Source organism: Theileria orientalis, chromosome 4 (genome assembly GCF_000740895.1).
Source record: "Theileria orientalis strain Shintoku DNA, chromosome 4, complete genome".
Lineage (NCBI taxonomy): Eukaryota > Apicomplexa > Aconoidasida > Piroplasmida > Theileriidae > Theileria > Theileria orientalis.
Window position 1 is genome coordinate 941,950 of NC_025263.1, and position 18,920 is coordinate 960,869.

The window sequence follows — 18,920 nt, forward strand, 5'->3', positions numbered from 1 at the left end:
GTAAATCAAAAATATGTTAAGGTATGAACGCGACTGAGACAGCAGGCAAATCTAAGTAGAAACGACGAATTACGTTACAATACACACGAATACAAATGATAAAATTTACGGAGCATTTTAATATATGTAAATATAAAATGTGTAGCGGAGATCGATGTAAATTGCGAAAGACAGAAATGAACGGGGCGCAGCAAAGGCGGCCTTCGGCTGCTGAATCTGAGATAATCGTGGAATCGCACTAACTAAAAATTATAGAGGTGGAATCTGAGGACTTTCTGGGCTCAAAAAACGGACGTTTGAGGGAAACTGGAAACACGCAATGGGCTGAGGCACATAGTTTGCAAATAAATTTTGGTTCCGGGGGCGGATCTACGGATTTTCGGCCTGGATACACAGAACAGGACACTGCGGCTGCGCTCACATCTGGATTATCGGTGATGCTGGGCCGTCCAACGCACTTAAAGCGCGACGTTATTTACACATCACCCCATTGAATCCAAGCAACTGGATGCAGAGTGCATAGAACGTTCAGTTGTAAAGAATCATCAAATCGTTTTGTTTGTACATAGTAGATCCCTGCTTTTGGTTTCTAGTATTTGTGCTATCGCTTGATTCTCGGCTATTTTTCTCGCTCGAACACCGACAACTCTCCCTCGAGGGCTCGTTCTTGGTGTTTAAAACTCGTTTTAATGCAGTAGGCAACCTATTTGTATCTATCTCTCACGATTTAGTTCTTTTTTTAGTTGTTGCTTTTTTTTTGTTTTATTGTACCGAAAGTGTACAGTTTAACTGATCTTGAGTCTCTCAATCTTGTTTTCTAGATTTAACTATTGTAAAATCAATAAATATCGACTGCTGTAATACAATTCGGCTGTTTTTCGCTCTTTTTTTATTTAATGTAGATTTTTTTTACCTTTTTTTCATGTAGTTTTCAAATTTTCATTGTCTTTCGGCTATTTTCGTACTCATTTGTTCTAAGATCGCATTTTTTTTATTAATTTCGCTTTAAACGCAGGAACTCTCACATTCTTTTGCTTAGCAATTCTATTTTTATTTGTTTTCTGTAAATTTAGTTTGTTTTGCTCCATTTTACTTTCGGGGCACTCGTTGTTTAAGTCGTTCTTTCGGCTTATCTTCGCTTAGCTTTATTACCGATTCAATTATTATTGGCTCGGTTTTTCTGCACATTTTCCGGCTGTCCATCAGCTGATCTTGTTTTAACAAATTCTTTTTTGGGTTTGTTTTCACTCGCTTTATTATCTAATGGATCTGAGTGAGGTTATTTCCACTCACTGTCAACGCTACTTTGACAACCAGCCGCTTTCTCCCAACGCGTGGTCGCCCTGTTGGCGTGACTACCAACCTGGTTTGGTTGAGTGTTCCGGTGAGGAACACATGCCCGAGGACTTATTCGACTACTACATTTTGGTTGAATCTTTGATCAACGCGGACTCTGAGGGCTCCGCCTCCGGTCAGGACGGCGGGAGCTCCAACTCCTGCTCTTCTGAGTTCGACTTCGGCAAGCATTTGTCCGACATTCTCCGGTCCATAAAATTCCAGGACTCTGTTGCGGGTGATTCGAAATCCTCCGCTTCTGGTGCTTCTGTCAAGGACATCAACTGGTCTGACTTCGAGACTAGCTTTTTGGCCAAGGTTCAGAGCCGTATTTCTGACAGGCCTAACAAGGACTCCAAACCTGACCTTATCTCCCAGCTTATGTCTGACTGGGACTTGAAGAACGGCGTCTCTTTGAAGGGCTCAGGCCTCGAGCCTGACTACAAGGACGGCGGGCTTTACACTGAGTGCAAGCAATGCAGCGGCAAGCTTTCCAACGCCAGCTGGTCCACCAAGAGCAGCCCTTCTCACTCCAAGGACTTTTCTAACGCATTTGTCAGCGGCAATAACTCCGCTCTCCCTCGCGTTGTTGACGGCGTCGAGACCAGACTCAACAGCTCCAGGGGCTCTGACAAGTCTACCAACAGGACTAAATTGGCTGGCAACGCTCCACCCGTCTCTCACAACGGCTTCAGCATCGTCAGCGACTCAAAGACCTCTCTCGTGAACGGCTTCAGCGGTGTTAACGGCTTCGGCGCCAGTGACCTAAAGAACTCTCTCGCGACCGGCTTCGACTACTCTGGGATGGGTTCCAACGTCTTAGTGGACAACGGTGCGATTGGCTTAAACAACTCTCTCGTGAACGGCTACAAGACTGTTAGTGGCTTCAACAGGGTTAACGGCTCATCTCGGAACTTGGGGTTCAGCAACTACTCTCCTATGAGGTCGAAACACGCGAACGGGAACAACTTTGGGAAGAAGGGCAACGGTCAATCTTTCAGGAACCAGCTCGTCGGCAACCCTGTGGTCTACAGGCAGGTGCTAAACAACCAGCTTCTCAACTCCCAGTTCGTCCCCGGCCAGATGATGGGCGCTCCCAACTTGTTCAACGTCCCCTGCTTCAACCCAGGCTACGGGGGTGTCGCCTACGGCGGCGACTACTTCGTCGGTGCCCACTACCTCAGTCCCCATGCCTACGTCCACTCCGACTTCGTCGGCAGCCCCGCCTTCGTTCACGGCGGCTACTACGATAACTTCCGCTACTCCAGGCCCGGGAAGCCTGTCTCCAAGCCTCACTACCACTACAAGCCGTTCAAGAGCAGGCCCGTTCGCAAGAAGAAGGGTAAGCACGACTTCTACGCTGCCCCTTCTCTTAAGGGCGCCGAGTTCGAGCGTGCAACCGAGTTATTGAGGCAGACTCTCCTCTCTCTCTACCGGGACCAGATTATGCCAGTCTACTTCAACGTCAGGGGCCGTTTCCTTGAGTTCAACAAGGACGAGATTGCGCCCGAGCACATAATCGACGTCTGCATCAGGAAGTCCGACGTGTTCAGCGTCGTCTCGAACGGGTCTCTGAACGAGACGTACATCTACCTCGTCGACGAGCCTGAGTGGTTCGTCGGCTGGGTCGACAGGAACGACCTCACTGACCACTACAGCACCGAGGTCTGGGAGCAGTTCTTCGACTTCATAAAGGGCTACAGGGACGAGGAGGGCAACGAGCAGTTCCCCGGCAGCATCTACGGCATGAGCAAGGTAATGCGTCAGCTGAAGCTTCCCTTCATCGAGGGCATGAGTCTCGGGACCATCTGCCACATCATCCAGCTGGCGATCCGGCTAAAGAACTTCCTCTTTTACGAGGTCAAGGCTCTCAAGCCCACTGAGACTGTCAAGAACAACGAGTTTCGCGACATTGTCGACTCTCTGCCTAAGGTGGACCCTGGCAAGTCTTCCTCTGCCTCTAAGGACAAGTTATCTCCCACGACCAGCAAGAGCGCAATTTCTACCGACAGGACCGGACTAAAACGTGTAAATGAAGGAGTTTAAATATATTATCGATCACTAAGCTTCTATACATGGTTATACTATAAATTGGATGTAAGATTTAAAATATTTGCGATTTAAAAAAAAATAAAAAATATTTTCTCTCATCTGTCACCAGTATTGGGTATACCCATTTTTTAGATTCAAACGCAAAATTTACATGCTAAATCCGTGTAAAATGATTGCATCTATTAATGGCACACTTTAGCATTAGTAAATCTTTCGATCTGGAGGGTCTGGAGCTGAGGAAGGCGGAGGCCAACAGCGCTTTCACGCAATCCGACTACAAAACCGCGTCAAAACTGTATTATAACATTATCAAAGACGCTGTTGGCATAGATACTCTTGATGTTGATGTGGAATTTTTGAAGAATCGAGTGAAAAAATGGTCGTCTCAACTTACACACCCCGACTTCAGGAGACTTCTGTCGACAGTCACGTCAAACATGGCTATGTGTTGTAACCGCATGGAAAAAAGGGAAGATGCAAAAACACTGTTTGAAACCGCGCTAGTCTTCGATGAGAACAACTACAAGGCGAACTACAACCTTGCACATTCCCACTTGATATCCAAGGATTATAACATGTCGCTGTATTATATAGAGAGGTGTCAGAAAATAGTTAAATCTGATCTTCCTAGTTGGAAAAATAAAAAACAACCTCACTTAGATTTAATGGAACAGGTTAGGCAGACTTTGAAAAAAAATGACGTGACTAGAGGGGGTGTAAACGACCCGAAGCAATTAGCAGAGGAAGTTTGTAATGAAAACAACGTGACCCTGAATCTGCAAAAGCTCAGACTGATTCCGACTAAAAAGATGATTCAGTCGGAGGCGCTGCCAGAACTGGTTGAACTGTGTCAAAATAAAGTGAGGGACAAAATAGTGGACGACGTACTGGTTTCAGTTTGGTCATGTTTGTACCATATGTTATATAAGTGCGAAGAAGAATATAAAGAGGAACTGCACGCACAATTCATGAATAGTTTTAAAAGCAGAGAATGCAGTTTGTACGACTATGCCAAAAGTTTGTTGAACATTAACAAAGAGAGTGAGCAAGCAGAAGTTGTCTCAGTGTTAAACAACGTGGCCAAGTGTTGTCCCCTGGTCAAAGGAGTAGATGGCTTGAAAGCGTTGCTGCTCCTTATGGAACCGGAGATGCTGGACGTGGATTTAGTACTCAGCTCAATATTGGTGTACTTTTCAAAAACAGCAGCAGTTGCACCAGTTAAGCAGAAGGACGCGTCATTTAACCTGGCGCTGTCGAAGGTGCTGCAAAAGCTGATATCAATGTGCGACGAGGAGTGTTTGGGGTTAAGGGAGCAGTTGGAGGCATGCCTGATGAGTATCTTCAGAATGGAGTTCGAAGGCTACGAGGTGACGCAGGACAGCTTCAGCAACATGGTCAACAGCGCGCTGGAGCCATACGTGAACACAGAGCTGGACGGAGTGAGTGGGAAACCCCTGCTCTCATTTGAAAACAACTGGTACGTAGCAGCAAAGTGTATGTTTCTGGCAAACAAGACGATCTTTAAGGCGCACGTGGTTGTCACAGGGGCAGTGCAGCATTTATGTCGAGTGCATTTTACAGACTATTCAGAAAGAACAAGAAGGCTGTCTTTTGAAACGCTTTTAAACTGCGTTGACTTTGTGGAGTTCAGACAGGAGATGTTGGACTTTGTACACGATAACCAGTGCTTTCTGGAGCTCCTGAATTCACCAGAAGTAGTCAGATTTAGCAACGAGTTGGTAAACAGCGCCAAGGTAAATGCCACTATGACAGGTGTAGGCCAAACGAGTGCAATTGGTAGTGTAACTGATGTAGGCCATAGTAGTTCAAGTGCCAGTGTAACAGATGTGACATACAGCAGTGCAAGAGGAGTCTCAGTAAAGACAGGGCCAGAGGGAGAAGAAGTGAGTAAACACAGTGGAAAACATGAATTTTTAAGATGGATGGTAGAAAGTAGAGTCCTGATGTTTGCAAAGGTCAGTTTGCACTCAGCAGAGGTGAAAGATGAGGTGTTGAACCACTTTGACCTGTGTACTTTGTTGCCAAAGATGGTGCTGAACACAATAAACAGTGGCCTGGAAGAGGATATGGTGTTGCAGGCACTGTCATTTGCAACGCTGCACGAGGAGTTCAAAAGAGCAGACCTGTCATTCATACCAGAACTGGTAACCAAATATAAAAAAACAGACTGCTCAACTCTGTTGGTGGTGCAGAGCATAACAAACCTGCTTCGAGGAAGTAAGGACAGGAACAGTTTCATAGAGGACTTGGAGTTGGCGAAGTACGACTCAGAGCAGCTGAAGCAGCTAAAGACGCTCCAGGAAAGGTTGCCAGCACAGGCGAAGCTGACGACTAACGGAAACTACTTCGAAGGCAACGACGAGTCGGCGAACATGGCGAGGAGCGTGGTGTTCTCGGTCGGAGACAACGCAGTGCCGACGTACTTGGCGAAGGTTCACAAGTCAGCGGCCTCGGAGCACACGAAGATGCTGCTGGTGGAGGCACTGCACTACCTGGCGCTGAACGTAAACCACCGCAGACAGCTGAACGCGTTGGGAGTGCTGCGGATACTCATCAACGTGGCAAACTCGAGTAAGTACCGCCAGAGCGATAACAGACTGGCGGCCACATATCGCAGCATGAGTTGCTACAAGCTGGTGGTGCAGTCGGTAGCGCACCTGTGCATTGCGACCTCTCCGACGAACCTCACCTTCAACGACGCGCAGGACGCAGTGAAGCCGCTGCTGAACCTGCTCGAGGACGAAAACGAGCTCTTTCAGTACGAGTCTGCGCTGGCGCTGACGAACCTGCTCTCGATCAACGACGACGTCAGGAGGAGGGTCTTCGCGCTCGGAGGCTGGGACAGGTTCTCGAGCCTCCTCTTCTCGGACAACGAGATGCTGAAGACGGCGGCGCTCGAGGGCTGGTGCAACTTGTGCGCGGGCGACGACGTCGTCCACGGCCACTTCTACGGGAAGATAAGGGCGCAGGTCGAAGCCACGCCCGAGGGGAACGTGTTCGAGGTGAGCGTGCACGACATCAACATAATGCTGATGTTTATAGCCCACAACCTCAGGCAGAACACGGTCTCGGCAGCATCAGGGTACGTAAATACGCCACCTGTTTTGTATTGTTATTGTTATTATTGCTAGTTATTAGTATTGACTGTTAGTTGTTATCAGTTATCACTGATACTAATTGACATGGATTTGATAGTTATTACAATAAGAAGTTGTTATTACAGCTAACTAACTAGATAACTATACACCAACTAGATTAACCAGTTATAATAATGTGTATTTGCAACACTTTGTGATGACTTACATTTTTTAGCGCTTTCGCCTTACTGGTCAGAGATAGTAGAATTGCCCAGTACATGCCCTTTGTCTCAAGGTTTGAAAACGTGCTCAAGACTCTGGATGGAACAGACGACGCTTCTATCATCCACAGGCTGCTGACGGCTCTGTCCTGCGTGGTCAACTCGAAGTTGAGGGACGCCAACGAGGTCAACGAAGCCCACTTCAACTCAGTGGTCGAAAACATAAGGGCCGCAGTTCGTCGTAACACACACAAATACACGAACAAGACACTGCTGGACCTCTATAATGAAATATGCTAATAAAAATGTACACGCATACACACATTTATTTACATTTATGTACGTTCGTATATATAGGTATACGCACAGATAAATATAAGCACATAAATATAATTACATAAATATACGCACATAAATACGCGCACATGAACACTTATAAGTACGTAAGTACGCAATTTTAGTAAAATATTATACATTGCAGCCGACGTGGTAGTTGAGTTTCTTGAAGGACCTCGAGTAGTGGAGACAGAGGATTCCGATGAACGTGAGGATGATGGTCACGAGGACGATGAGGTCGAACCGGTAGCGGAGGCCGAACCACACGTACAGGTCGTTCTTGAACAGGAAGGCGAGCAGCTGCTGCTTCAGGTCCTTCGGCAGGAAGGGCACGACGAGCACGAACTGCGACGGGAATGTGAGGATCATGAAGCAGGCGAGCGCGAGGCCCAGCGTGTTGTCCGACATGAGCTTGTTCTTCTGCAGGTACTTCGTCTTCAGGAGCACGCGCCCGAAGTCGAGGAAGTAGCCGACCGAGGAGATCATCACGCAGGCCAGGAATATCGAGTTGGCGCGCGAAATCACGAAGTCGAAGGCCGTCGGCAGCTGCACGCTCTCGAGCACGTCGTTGAGGATCGAGGACACGATCTCGTCGCGCATGAACTCGTAGTACGCCTTCGTGATGATCTTCTGGTTCTCGATGCGCGAGAGGCTCTCGCTGTAGTTGTTCACGAGCATGAGGATCGCGCGCTTGCATATCTTGTAGCAGTTGATCATGCAGCCGCCGGCCACAAGGCACTTGAGCCCCAGGAAGAGCTTGCCCGAGAGCTTCGAGGACGACTGCTTCTCCTTCTTCAGCATCCGCAGGTAGTCGAGGTCGCTCTTGAGCTCGTTCATCATCATCCACATTCTGACGCTCGTCTCGTCGTTGTCGTGCTGGCTGCCCGAGGAGTGGAACTCCCTCGCGTAGTTCAGCTTGTAGAGCTTGCTCGAGACCTTCAGCTTCAGCGTCTTCAGCTTCCTGAAGAGCGCGTCCACCTTCGAGGTTGCCGACGCCCCCCGTCCGGGGTCATCCAGCTCGAAGTTGACGCACATCTCCGCCGGCAGGTACGAGGTCAGCAGGTGCTCCGCCTTCGAGGCTGCGTTTTTGTACTCCGTCGACGAGTCAGTTGTCTCCAGGCTCCCGCTGTCCACCTGCATCAGGAACTCGTCGTCGAGCGCCTCGTCGTCCGAGTAGTAGACGTTGTTTTCGAGCATCTTTACCTTCAGGTCTCTGCGCGCCTTGTTGCAGTCCGTGATAAGGCTCTCCAGCTGCCGCACCGACGAGACGTCCCTGTTGATGATGTAGAGCAGGTACGGGAAGTAGATGCCTGAGAATCCCACGAGCAGCGCCACGAAGAAGAGCCCGAAGCCGCACATGTAGTAGATTCCCGTGAATATGACTCCGACCGAGTGCGGCTTCATGAAGTAGAACATTGCGTGCAGCACTATGTGTCCTACTATTATTCCGAACCCGATCCAAACTCCGCAAAACGAAAGTGTCCCCAGGAGCTTTTGTTTCTAAAAATATTAATTATCTTTCTCTTCAAAGACTTATAATCTAATGTGGATATGTCCTCTGGTGTTTAATTTCCGAATATAAACTATGGCACACCTATCTAATACGTGTTAAATAAATTTGACTGAACACGTCCATATAAGATAATACACATCACAGTGTCCTTACCAGCTCCAAATTCGATCTTAGACTCACAAACTTGTTTGACATACCCAGTGGTATTACAAAAAACAATAAAATTGTGCACAATACTGCATCAAATTTCCAAAAAGATTGTAAGAATTCTTTATTTTCATTCACGTTTATAAAGTACAGGAACGACAGGTTCGCTATAAATCCTATTGAACCGAGGCAGGTTAATCCGAATATCAGTGTTCCAAATCTTCTCCATGAGGACAGCAGATATGGCACAAATGATCTAAATCCTCCCTCTCTGATCGTTGTGACGAACGAGCTTGAGGTGAAGTCTGAGAAGATGTTCCCCTGTTCGTGGTTCCTCCTAAGGTACAGTATAAATTCGATTGCGAGGCATCCCAAGACCGAAAGAAACACGTGCAATGATACAATCCCAGTTTTAAATAAAAGGGTCGATGCCATTGTGAGTCGATTTCTCACTAACCTCTTGCGGGGTGAATTAAAGGTTAAAATACAGCAAAGTGGCCAGATTTAAAACCATTTTATTCAATTATATTTGCGATGGATGAGTTTTAATTAAAATGCTAAACTAGTTGTTTATATATAATAATTATTCATGGAAGAAACGATTCATCACTTAACAAGGAGTTTTAAAATTTAAAAACAAACAAAATTAAAATACAATGCACATCTTTTTTAAAATATTTAAATTTGGTGAATAAAATTAAAAATACAACAATGAATGTCCATATTATTTTTTTAATGTAGCACTATATAAAACATACAGACTTTTAACTCAATCACAGCTGTATTTTATTTTAATTAATTTTTTTAGTTCACAAATATGATTTTACTTATTTTTACATCGAATTACCTTAAACATATTAATCCTTCTTATATTTTATTTACTACGTTTACACATTAATATATATTTATTACTTCACTCATTTTAACTATGGTTTTTTATGAATCCTATTTGCTTTTTTCTAAGGTTGCCAATCCTGACGAAATTGGTTCTGTGTTATCTCATATTGCCAAGTTGGCCAACACATACCATGGTGTTCTTCTTCGCACTCAGGACCTCGGAATCAGGTACACATCCCACCGGTACTTTCACTTTTCTAAATATTTTTGTTTTAGGGTGAATAAGGCTCGTGTTGGTGTTTTCTGGTATGGAAGGTACTTCTATGTCGCCTTAGCTGCCAACCCTAAGATCGTCCCCAACCTACACAAGCTTTACAACTCAAACTCGAGCATCCTCAGACACACTACCATTAGGATGCTGTATCGCACCAACTTGATGACTAGTCCCTACAGTCACCTCTACGACCCCTAGTTCATAATATTATGTTATGAACATACGTTTACTAATATCAAGCTATGTATTTCACGTTTCACAAGATTAGTTTAGTATGAAGCGCCCTTGGTCTTCTTATCACCTCCGAGCTCGAAGTTCTTGCATCTCTTTAGTTTAGCGAAGTGCTTCTTCTTGCAGACGGTACATTCCTATTATTCGTTTATTAGTTGATAAACTTACGAGTTTCAAAACAATTTTCTTTGTGGTCTTTGCTTTCTTTCTAAAAATGGGCTTCGTTTGTCCTCCGAAACCTTTTTGCTTCATGTCGTAACGCCTTTTACCCTGAACGTGAACACTGTCTTTTCCCTTTTTATACTGGGAAACTTTGTGTAGTTGATGTTTCTTGCACTTGCCTGAGCAAAGTGTCTTCCTTGTCTTTGGAACATTAACCATTTTACTATCCTATATATAGTTATATTTTATGTGAATAGCACAATACAAGAATATGAGGATTCTTATATTAATATGTGTCATAAAGATTAAATATAACATATTAATATTGTTACATAAAGTAATAAGGTAATAAAACTAATAAAAAAATAAAGGAAAATACTTATAACATATCAATATACATATAATTCAATAATAAACGTTGGTGAATAAATAAATATTAAAAACGTTTGCTCACCCTTTGATTAATGAAATATATACAATATTTAACGAAATATAAATTAATTCGTAATTAATAATAAATCTAGAATCATTATATTATGTTATCCCCATTAGAATCACAAATGGAATATTAACTATATATTCATTGATATACATATAAAATTTCAAATACAAATTTATAAGCTTCGAAATCTGTTATGTTCAGAATCGTTTCATATTCAATAAACTTTACACCCATTACAAAATAAATATAAACATATATATTAATTATTCACTTATACACATTAGATATTATAATTTAATATAATAATAAAACAAATTAACAAATATTATTTTGTTGTTTTTAAATAAAATATTTTTTATATATTGAACTAATTTAACATTAATTGATATAGTTTAATAAACACAAATGTTAACAAAACAATAAAGTTTTAAGAAAAAATATAATCAATATTTGTAAAATAAAGTTTGAACAATAAGAATCTTCAACTAAAATTAGTTAAAAAGAACAGGTTATGTGGAGTTATTGATTGTTAGTAAAATGAGGCTTTATATTATATAAACTTTGTATGATTATTATTTTTTGTAAAATATGTTATTTATATTTTATCAGTGTAGTTTTAGATTAATGTGTAAATTATTTTTCAAAAAATTTCATGAAGCACATATGAGTATTTTCTAATGAGAAAATTCGAACCATTTTGCGATTAAACTGTAACATATTTTAATAAATACACGGATTTTAACACTATAATTGATATTCTAATTAATACATGAATTTTAAAGATACACACTCAAATGCATAACTCTCGGCTTCCTTTCTGTCAGGGCGTAGACAACGAGATGGTGCCATAGATCCTTCAACTTCCTTCCATCTACAACTATGAACCTATTTTTACACAGATTAAATTACTGTAAATCATAATGGATCTAGTCATTGATAAAGTGTCGAACGTTGACTCTGATCTGATGCAGGGTGCATCAGAAAATGAATCGACTGTCGAAAATCAAACAAACTCGTTAGTAACACCAGACAAGCTGTTATATAAAACAAAAAATAATGAGGCTCTTTCTGGTATCGATAAATTCACATTCGATAAAACTCTCGAAGAGGAGCATACTCTCCTCAAATCAGAAGTTACCGGCCCATATCCACAAAATTTGGAACAATTAATTCAGGAGAGTGTCTCGAAGTCGACAGCGCGACTTTTGACGAAGAACGCCCTAAAATATTTGGACAAGGATCTAGAGGTCAGTGCTGGAGAAGGCGTTTCGAAGCAATTCACAGTGAGGTCAGCCAAGAAAGAGGCCAATTCCAAGGCAACAGTGCGAAAAGAGGAAGGTTTCGACCTGCCTCTGAAATCTACAGTCGACAAATCCGCTTACGAGTCCACCAGGTCAATATACATTGACCCTAAGATATCGTCCTTCAGGCTACACAAGGTAACTTACGAGATGTATAAGCTGTTCGAAAACATAAGGGCCTTTGATTCATCATCCAGGGCTGACAAAACGTCCAACAGGGGCTCAAACGCTGTTGAAAGCGAGAGCGTGTCTGCTAACGCCAACGCTCAGCCCTCGATGAGGAAGCTGAGCATCGTGAGTTCGAATTTCGGCGAGACTGAGCAGAGCACGGGCGCCCTGTTCGAATCCAGGCTTAAGCCAAAGCCGTTCCCTTCCGTCAGCACTCTGTACCCTGAGGATTCTAACCACCTGACCTACTCTATCTCAAACAGATTTGGAAACAGCTCGTCCAGCTTCTCCGGGAATTCTGAGAGGTTTGAAGGGAGTGCTTTCAACTCAAGTGACCTAAAAACAAGCTTTGAGCAGGGCTTCCTCGATAAAGCACCTGGTATCGGCAGCGGTCTTGACCAGGCTCCATCACATTTTACATCAACCGATTATGGTAGCAGGGACTACAATCAAGATGATTACTTGGCGAGCAGCTACGACGATGAAGCGCGCAAGAAGTTCAGCTATCCAATGGTCTATAAAACTGCAGATTACACTAAGTTTTATGACAGGGGTGATTCAAAAGATCTCGTTTATGGAGTTTACAAATACGATACGTCAAATTATAACACTGAAGCCGAAAGGGCACAAAAATACAGCGTTGAAAGAGCGAACAAGGAAGAATTCCAATCAGGTGGCTACAAGGGGAATTTTGAAACCAGACATCAAGATGCTGCCCATGAGACGTCTGAATACAAGCAGGATGAGTGCCCATATTCTGAGGAGACTAACTATAAGTCCGCACCATCAAAAGGGTATCCCACTGAACACAACGGGGACTTTGAATTGTATAAAATTGACCTAAATTTCAAGGAAAAGGTGGACGTAGAGCCTTTTGCCACCGCAGTCAGTAAAAGCAAGGATGTGGAGGAGTCTGAGGCAGTGAACTACACGTGCTTTAGCAGCGGCAAAAAAGCTGACGACAAGGGCCTCAAAAACGAGTCGAACGCGGCCGGCAGTGCCAAGAAAGCAATGCCAGCCGGGTCGTCGAATCTGCCTAATCGTCAGAGTTTCAATCCGAATTACGTGACGAAGGTATACGTGCCTCTTGACCGGATGAACTTGCTCCCGAAGAGGAGAGCTGTGGTTGTGGGATGCAACTACCTGGGGAACCCGAACGCACAGCTCAGAGGAAGCTGCAACGACGCGTTCGCTTTTGCCCAGGTCCTGGTCACCAAGTATAACTTTGACCCTAGTGAGGTCGTTCTTCTTTTGGACTCGAGACCCAGCCCGGCCTACACCAGATACTTATCGCAATTTAACCAAAATAACCCTTTTCAGCCGAATCAGGCTGGCAACGAGTTCAACCTGGACCTGAGCCGCGTGAAGTCCAACATAATTGAGCGCAACGTCTATCCTACGAAGAAAACGTCCATGTTCGGGTGGCACCTGGTCGACAGGGACCTGAAACACCTTGCGCTCAGCGAGAATTTGTACGTGGACGCTGCTGTGATCCCTGCGCCTGAGGAGATGCAGCCTACCAGGGCCAACGTCTTCAGGTCTCTCAAGTGGCTCAACTACGTCAGCGCGCCCAACGACTTCGCACTCTTCTACTTCTCAGGCCAGTCGGTGCAGGTTGACGATCTGTCGGGCTACGAGGGCGACGGCTTCGACGAGGCTCTGGTGCCTGCCGACTACGAAAGGAACGGGCTGGTCACGTGCAACGACCTCAAGTGCCTCTTCCAGTCGATAGGGGCGACCTGCAGGCTCAACGTCTTCCTCGACACCTGCAATATGCAGACCGTCGTTGGGGGCTCCAGCAGAGCAGGCCCAGTCAAGGGCAGCAAGATGAAGGGGATATGGCCGTTTTCGGAGCCCACAGGGAAGCTGAACACCTTCAAGTGCGGGGACTGGGTCGACAAGGACCAGAAGATGATAAACCAGATGGCCAGGGCCAAGTTCATTCCCACGCTGCAGGTCGACAGCCTGAGCAGCCTCTCTGACGTGCAGCTGTCGCTGGACGCGACTCACGGCGTGGTCAACTACTGCGTGCTCTCGTCCAGCAACTTGAACTCAGTGTCGCTCGAGTGCCTGTTCAAGCCTCTTAACCTGGGCCAGGTCTGCAAGGACAACGACAAGTTGAACCTGGTGAGCGACTGGAGCTTCAAGGCCAAGTCCTCCAAGGGCGAGCCCTCGAACATGGTCACCGAGGACGAGGTCATCGTGCATGGCGCATTTACGTACGCGCTTCTCCTCACGCTGCTGTATGACAAATCGTCAAGGCGAGGTGGGCTCGGAGTGGACGAGGTGGTCGAGGGCGTCAACAGGAAGTTGTCGCAGCTGAAGAGGATTAGGCTGCCGAGGCTAAACCAGCAGTGCGAGGCTCTCTTTTACCACTCTTCAAAACTGCCCAAAAACGCCTTCCTCTTCCCTCCGAACTTTAGCAAGTACCAGAGGCCTAAGCCCACCGGCAGCTCCTACGGGTTCTACCTCCCCGGGGACGCCTGGCTTTTCATGGTCGACCAGGGCAGGGAGATGGCGCGAGAGCACCAGCAGAAGTTCGAAAGGATGAAAACTGACCTCATAACCCTCACGAACTTGAACAACAAGTTATTCAACCAGAACGAGGGGGCGACGAAGTTGAACACCACTAGGACCCAGAACGCCGTCAACCCCGATCACCACACCAGCAGGTCAGGCAGCGGCGTCGACCCCAACCTGCTCCAAACTAAGATGTGCGGCCTGGGCAAAGCCCATGGAACTGCTCGCGTAGGCAAAGTTGGACCGAATCAGCAGGTTGGCCAGTTCAAGAGCCTTCCAAACACATTAGAAGCTTCCATGAAGCCAGCGGCCAACCCTAGCATGAAAACTCCGGGAGCAACTGGTAGGAGCATGACTAATAACGTTAGTGCAAGGGTGTTTACCAGGAATTCGAGCGTGGCGGCCAAGGGGACCTCTCGAAGCAAGACTGCCGCTGTCAATAACGTGAGAACGGCCACAGCGCGCAAGTTCACCGACGTGATCCAGAGCCACAACTGGTACGGGGGCTGCACAGCTTCTGCTCCGTTTAACGCTACGTCGGGGGACCGGTGTTACTACAGCCAGCCCACCTGGTACGCCGGCGCTCGAGACGATTTCAACTTCGGCGGCGCCAGCTGGAACGATCAGGCGTACTACGACCAGTATTACCACTCGAAGCTGGGAACCATTCCCGTATATGAGCCCATAACGGACGCAATGCTGCAGAATCTTCCAACAAGAAGATCGTTTAACGTTTTGTACCAGAAATTTTAAACAAATTTTAATTTATTAATTTTTTACACACTGTAACATAACGTTCATTTTTAATTATTTTATCAATTGTATGTCAATAGTTTGTGTATTAAATTCATTATTTATTTAAATAATGCTCGAAATAAGTACTTGTACCTTACATAATTTAGCTGTGGTGTCTGAGCAAATAAACAGATGTAGATACCCTTAATCTAATCTAAAATATACTAATCTATGTACATTTAACACGTTAATGTTTTGTAAATATGGAATCTCGCAGTAACGATTATAATAAAACCAACGCGCTCACGTCACTGTCTCCCGTGGAGTTTAGCAATTACGAATGTGAAATAAAGTAACCAATAGATAAAATTTCATATTTAATAATCAAATCCATTTGTGTTTATCGTTGAAATAATAATTTATTAGTGATGGCTTCAATAAGTATCTTAAGGACGCTGGATTTGATACGTACGGATTCAATTTCAATGTTCTAACAATCTTGGGATCGCAGAGCAGCGGCAAAAGTATAAATTAGATAAGTTGTATCAGTTATACCCGTGTATTTTATGAGCTTTTGATTTTTCTTCAGGCCACCTGCTCAACAGTTTGTTCTCTTCGAAGTTTCAAACAATGGATTCGTCGAAGGGGCACTCTCAGACGACAAAGGGGATATGGGCGTCACTGCTGCTGCCGAAGGAAAGGAGCGCAAACGCAGTGGTTGTGTTTGACTCGGAAGGAACGGACTCACGGGAACGCGGAGAAGGAAGACTGACCTTCGAGCACAGGTCGTCACTCTTCTGCTTGGCTCTATCAGACGTGGTCGTGGTTAACCTGTGGTACAACTCGCTGGGAAATCTAACAAGCTCAAACTACGGGCTGCTGAAAACAGTAGTGGAAGCGAATTTGGAGCTGGTTGATTCCAACAATGACCAGTTAGTGCTATCTATGAATAGATATGTAGAATATAATAAAACGCAAGTTCATTTTAACAAAATAAATACAAATTCAGAAGCTTAAAAACACTGTTATTCTTTTGCGTGAGAGATTGGTCGCCGAACCTTTCGCCATTAAGTAAGTGATGATATAAGTGTTATATAGTGTGCATGGATAATTTGTGCAAAATAATAAAAACCCGTAGATGTGGTAAAGGATTATGTAATGAATAAGTATATGTCCAGCATATGGAATGAAATAACTAAGGTAAGCTCGAAGCTTGAATGAGTGAGTTTAGCCAGCAAGGTTCGCAAATGTGGGAGTGGAGTCGTTGTTTGAGATAAGAGTCTTCGGATTGTCTAATGCAATCACGGACACAGTAAGGTTCAACGAGGACCTGGAAGAGCTGAGAAGGGCGTGGAACGAGCTGAGGCCGTCAAAATACTCGAGGCTGGTTCCATCAGACGGGTTCTTTGTGTACTGCAATAACGTGTGGAATACAATCATAGAGCAGAATCACCTGGACATACCGACGCAGAAGGAGATGCTGTCAAGCTACAGGTGCGCAGAAATCAAGAGCGCAGTGCTGCAAAAGGTAGCGAGTGGCCTAAACGAGCACGCGGAGGGAGAGTTTATGGAATACGTATTGAAGTTGCTGAAGGAGGCGGAAGAGCTGTACTTCACAGAAGCATCGAGATATGATGCAAGTGTGTCGAAGAGAGTAGCAAATGAGCTTTTATCACAGTAAGTTTTGTTAAGGTGGATACAATTTTACGTAAACCTTGAAAATTATATTGTAAGCAGAGTCCAGAAACATACTTGGACAATATATACAAATATTTATATAAATAAATATCCATCTAGTACAAGTTTATCTGATACAAATTAATGTAAATAGATACTCATTTAAACAAATTATATTTAAATAAATATTGGTGTAGACTATGTGGAAGGTTACAGCCTTATTTTGAGTCGGCATTGGGAGATTATGTAAAAAAGTTGACCGTAGAAGCATCATCAATGCTCGAAAAGGAGTTTGCAGTATCCAGGGAAGGGAAGGTTGTGAAGGTAGGGGGATCAGATCCACACGAAGCATGGCCGAAGTTCGCAGATAAGTGCCAAGAGTTGCAAAGAACACGATCGGATAAGTTGGAAACACACCTGGAAGGATTTAAAGTCTCGCACGACAATAAGGTGAAGTTCGAATATGAGTTTGACACACAGTCACTCAAGGAGCACCTTAAGCTGAGCCTGTCAAGCGAGTTTGACGTAACGAGGTCGAGGCAACTGGAGCTGTTGAAACAGCAAGTGGAGACGCTAGCAGACTCGTGCTTCGTGCTCCTCAAGTCGAATCTGATGGAAAGGTCACTGAAGGAAGACGAGTTCTGGACGTACTTTGAAGAAATGTTCGAGGAAACACACAAAAACTGCCTCAACTCCTACAAAGGCAGCTACAAGGGGCTGCTGAGTGAAGTCTCTGAAAACGAGTTTGAGTACCTGTCGCTCGTACTAATGCTGGGAAGAGCAAGGAATAACTTTGAGAAGCTGCAGAGTAACCTGGAGGACCTGGTGGTGGACAGGTTCGACAGGTTTTTCAACTACCAGGAGTTCAAGGGGGAGCTGGTGCCGACGGAGTGGCACAAGCAGTCGGACCAGGAGCTGAACAACAGGTACAAGCAGTCGAAGGAGGACGCGCTCTACCTTCTGCAGGTCTTTAAGAAGACGAGGACGAGGACCGTGCCAGTGTTTAGCCTGGTCTCGGTGAAGAAGAATCACTACTTCTACCGCACGCTCGAGGAGAAGCCGAACGAAAGCTACAGCAGCGTGCTGAGTGAGAAGGCGCGGCTGGAGGCGACTGAGACCTGCGGCAAGAGGTTCCTGGAGATGTACAAGAACGCCCAGGTCGTGCAGAACGCAGGCGGCGCAATGAGCTCGTGGAGGAACATACCGCCCTTCTTCTGGCTCGTGCTCCTGGTGCTGGGATGGAACGAGATAAGGTCGGTGCTCAGAGTGGTCTTTAAGTTCCAGCTACTAATTCCACTGGTGCTCGCACTGTATTTCGGATTCAGCTACGTGGCGAAGAGGTTCTTCGGACCAGCAGCGGAGCAGTAAGTGGATTGATTACGATAAGTAGATAGGCTATCGATACTTATACAAGCACAATGTAGTTACGGAAGCAGATAACAACTTACTTGGGTAGAAAGGCTTACATATTGAATAAACTAATGTAACACGCTTAGATACGTGAAGATGGTGCGCCAGAGACTGTTGGATTTGCTAAAGTTATCGATAACATATTCAATAAAGGCGCTCAATCGACTAAACAGCAAACGAGCTGCCCGAAAGAAGGAATGACTTAAAACAACGAAGTTTGAGTCCTTCCAACGATAATGTTTTATTTTGCGTGTGTTTTGGAATTTTAAACTGTAAATAATACTCTAATATGGTATTATTGAGTTGTATGTGAGGTAGAGTATACGTCGTACACAATAAGTATTTTTTTGGTCAACAGTAAGAATGATCAGTTAATTTTTGTACCATATTAGTTTAAATAGATTAAAACGCTGGTATATTTACCGTATTGTGTGTTTCACTGTGGTTTCTGTTATAAAATA

General features: G+C 44.8%; 8 protein-coding genes across 8 annotated transcripts; 6 read left to right on the forward strand and 2 right to left on the reverse strand.

Moving 5' to 3' along the window:
* Positions 1 to 23: 23 nt before the first annotated feature.
* On the forward strand, positions 24 to 698 carry TOT_040000431 (hypothetical protein; the record flags this gene model as incomplete). Its single annotated transcript, XM_009694061.1, has 4 exons — positions 24 to 55; positions 146 to 227; positions 258 to 470; positions 594 to 698. 4 exons carry the CDS (start codon positions 24 to 26, stop codon positions 696 to 698), a joined length of 432 nt encoding a protein of 143 aa, XP_009692356.1.
* A 565-nt stretch (positions 699 to 1,263) lies between these two features.
* Positions 1,264 to 3,381, forward strand: TOT_040000432 (conserved hypothetical protein; the record flags this gene model as incomplete). The annotated part of the gene is made up of 1 exon (XM_009694062.1): positions 1,264 to 3,381. The coding sequence occupies one exon, from the start codon at positions 1,264 to 1,266 to the stop codon at positions 3,379 to 3,381; it is 2,118 nt and encodes a 705-aa protein (XP_009692357.1).
* Positions 3,382 to 3,572: 191 nt separating this feature from the next.
* On the forward strand, positions 3,573 to 6,993 carry TOT_040000433 (uncharacterized protein; the record flags this gene model as incomplete). The annotated part of the gene is made up of 4 exons (XM_009694063.1): positions 3,573 to 5,160; positions 5,275 to 6,490; positions 6,721 to 6,947; positions 6,974 to 6,993. 4 exons carry the CDS (start codon positions 3,573 to 3,575, stop codon positions 6,991 to 6,993), a joined length of 3,051 nt encoding a protein of 1,016 aa, XP_009692358.1.
* Positions 6,994 to 7,174: 181 nt separating this feature from the next.
* On the reverse strand, positions 7,175 to 9,137 carry TOT_040000434 (conserved hypothetical protein; the record flags this gene model as incomplete). Its single annotated transcript, XM_009694064.1, has 2 exons — positions 7,175 to 8,542; positions 8,709 to 9,137. The coding sequence occupies 2 exons, from the start codon at positions 9,135 to 9,137 to the stop codon at positions 7,175 to 7,177; spliced, it is 1,797 nt and encodes a 598-aa protein (XP_009692359.1).
* A 493-nt stretch (positions 9,138 to 9,630) lies between these two features.
* On the forward strand, positions 9,631 to 10,011 carry TOT_040000435 (uncharacterized protein; the record flags this gene model as incomplete). The annotated part of the gene is made up of 2 exons (XM_009694065.1): positions 9,631 to 9,782; positions 9,816 to 10,011. The coding sequence occupies 2 exons, from the start codon at positions 9,631 to 9,633 to the stop codon at positions 10,009 to 10,011; spliced, it is 348 nt and encodes a 115-aa protein (XP_009692360.1).
* A 71-nt stretch (positions 10,012 to 10,082) lies between these two features.
* Positions 10,083 to 10,425, reverse strand: TOT_040000436 (putative 60S Ribosomal protein L44; the record flags this gene model as incomplete). The annotated part of the gene is made up of 2 exons (XM_009694066.1): positions 10,083 to 10,181; positions 10,213 to 10,425. 2 exons carry the CDS (start codon positions 10,423 to 10,425, stop codon positions 10,083 to 10,085), a joined length of 312 nt encoding a protein of 103 aa, XP_009692361.1.
* A 1,143-nt stretch (positions 10,426 to 11,568) lies between these two features.
* On the forward strand, positions 11,569 to 15,390 carry TOT_040000437 (uncharacterized protein; the record flags this gene model as incomplete). The annotated part of the gene is made up of 3 exons (XM_009694067.1): positions 11,569 to 14,214; positions 14,272 to 14,802; positions 14,893 to 15,390. The coding sequence occupies 3 exons, from the start codon at positions 11,569 to 11,571 to the stop codon at positions 15,388 to 15,390; spliced, it is 3,675 nt and encodes a 1,224-aa protein (XP_009692362.1).
* Positions 15,391 to 15,635: 245 nt separating this feature from the next.
* On the forward strand, positions 15,636 to 18,660 carry TOT_040000438 (uncharacterized protein; the record flags this gene model as incomplete). The annotated part of the gene is made up of 8 exons (XM_009694068.1): positions 15,636 to 15,724; positions 15,799 to 15,896; positions 15,962 to 16,304; positions 16,382 to 16,443; positions 16,511 to 16,572; positions 16,604 to 17,049; positions 17,247 to 18,413; positions 18,546 to 18,660. 8 exons carry the CDS (start codon positions 15,636 to 15,638, stop codon positions 18,658 to 18,660), a joined length of 2,382 nt encoding a protein of 793 aa, XP_009692363.1.
* Positions 18,661 to 18,920: the final 260 nt, after the last annotated feature.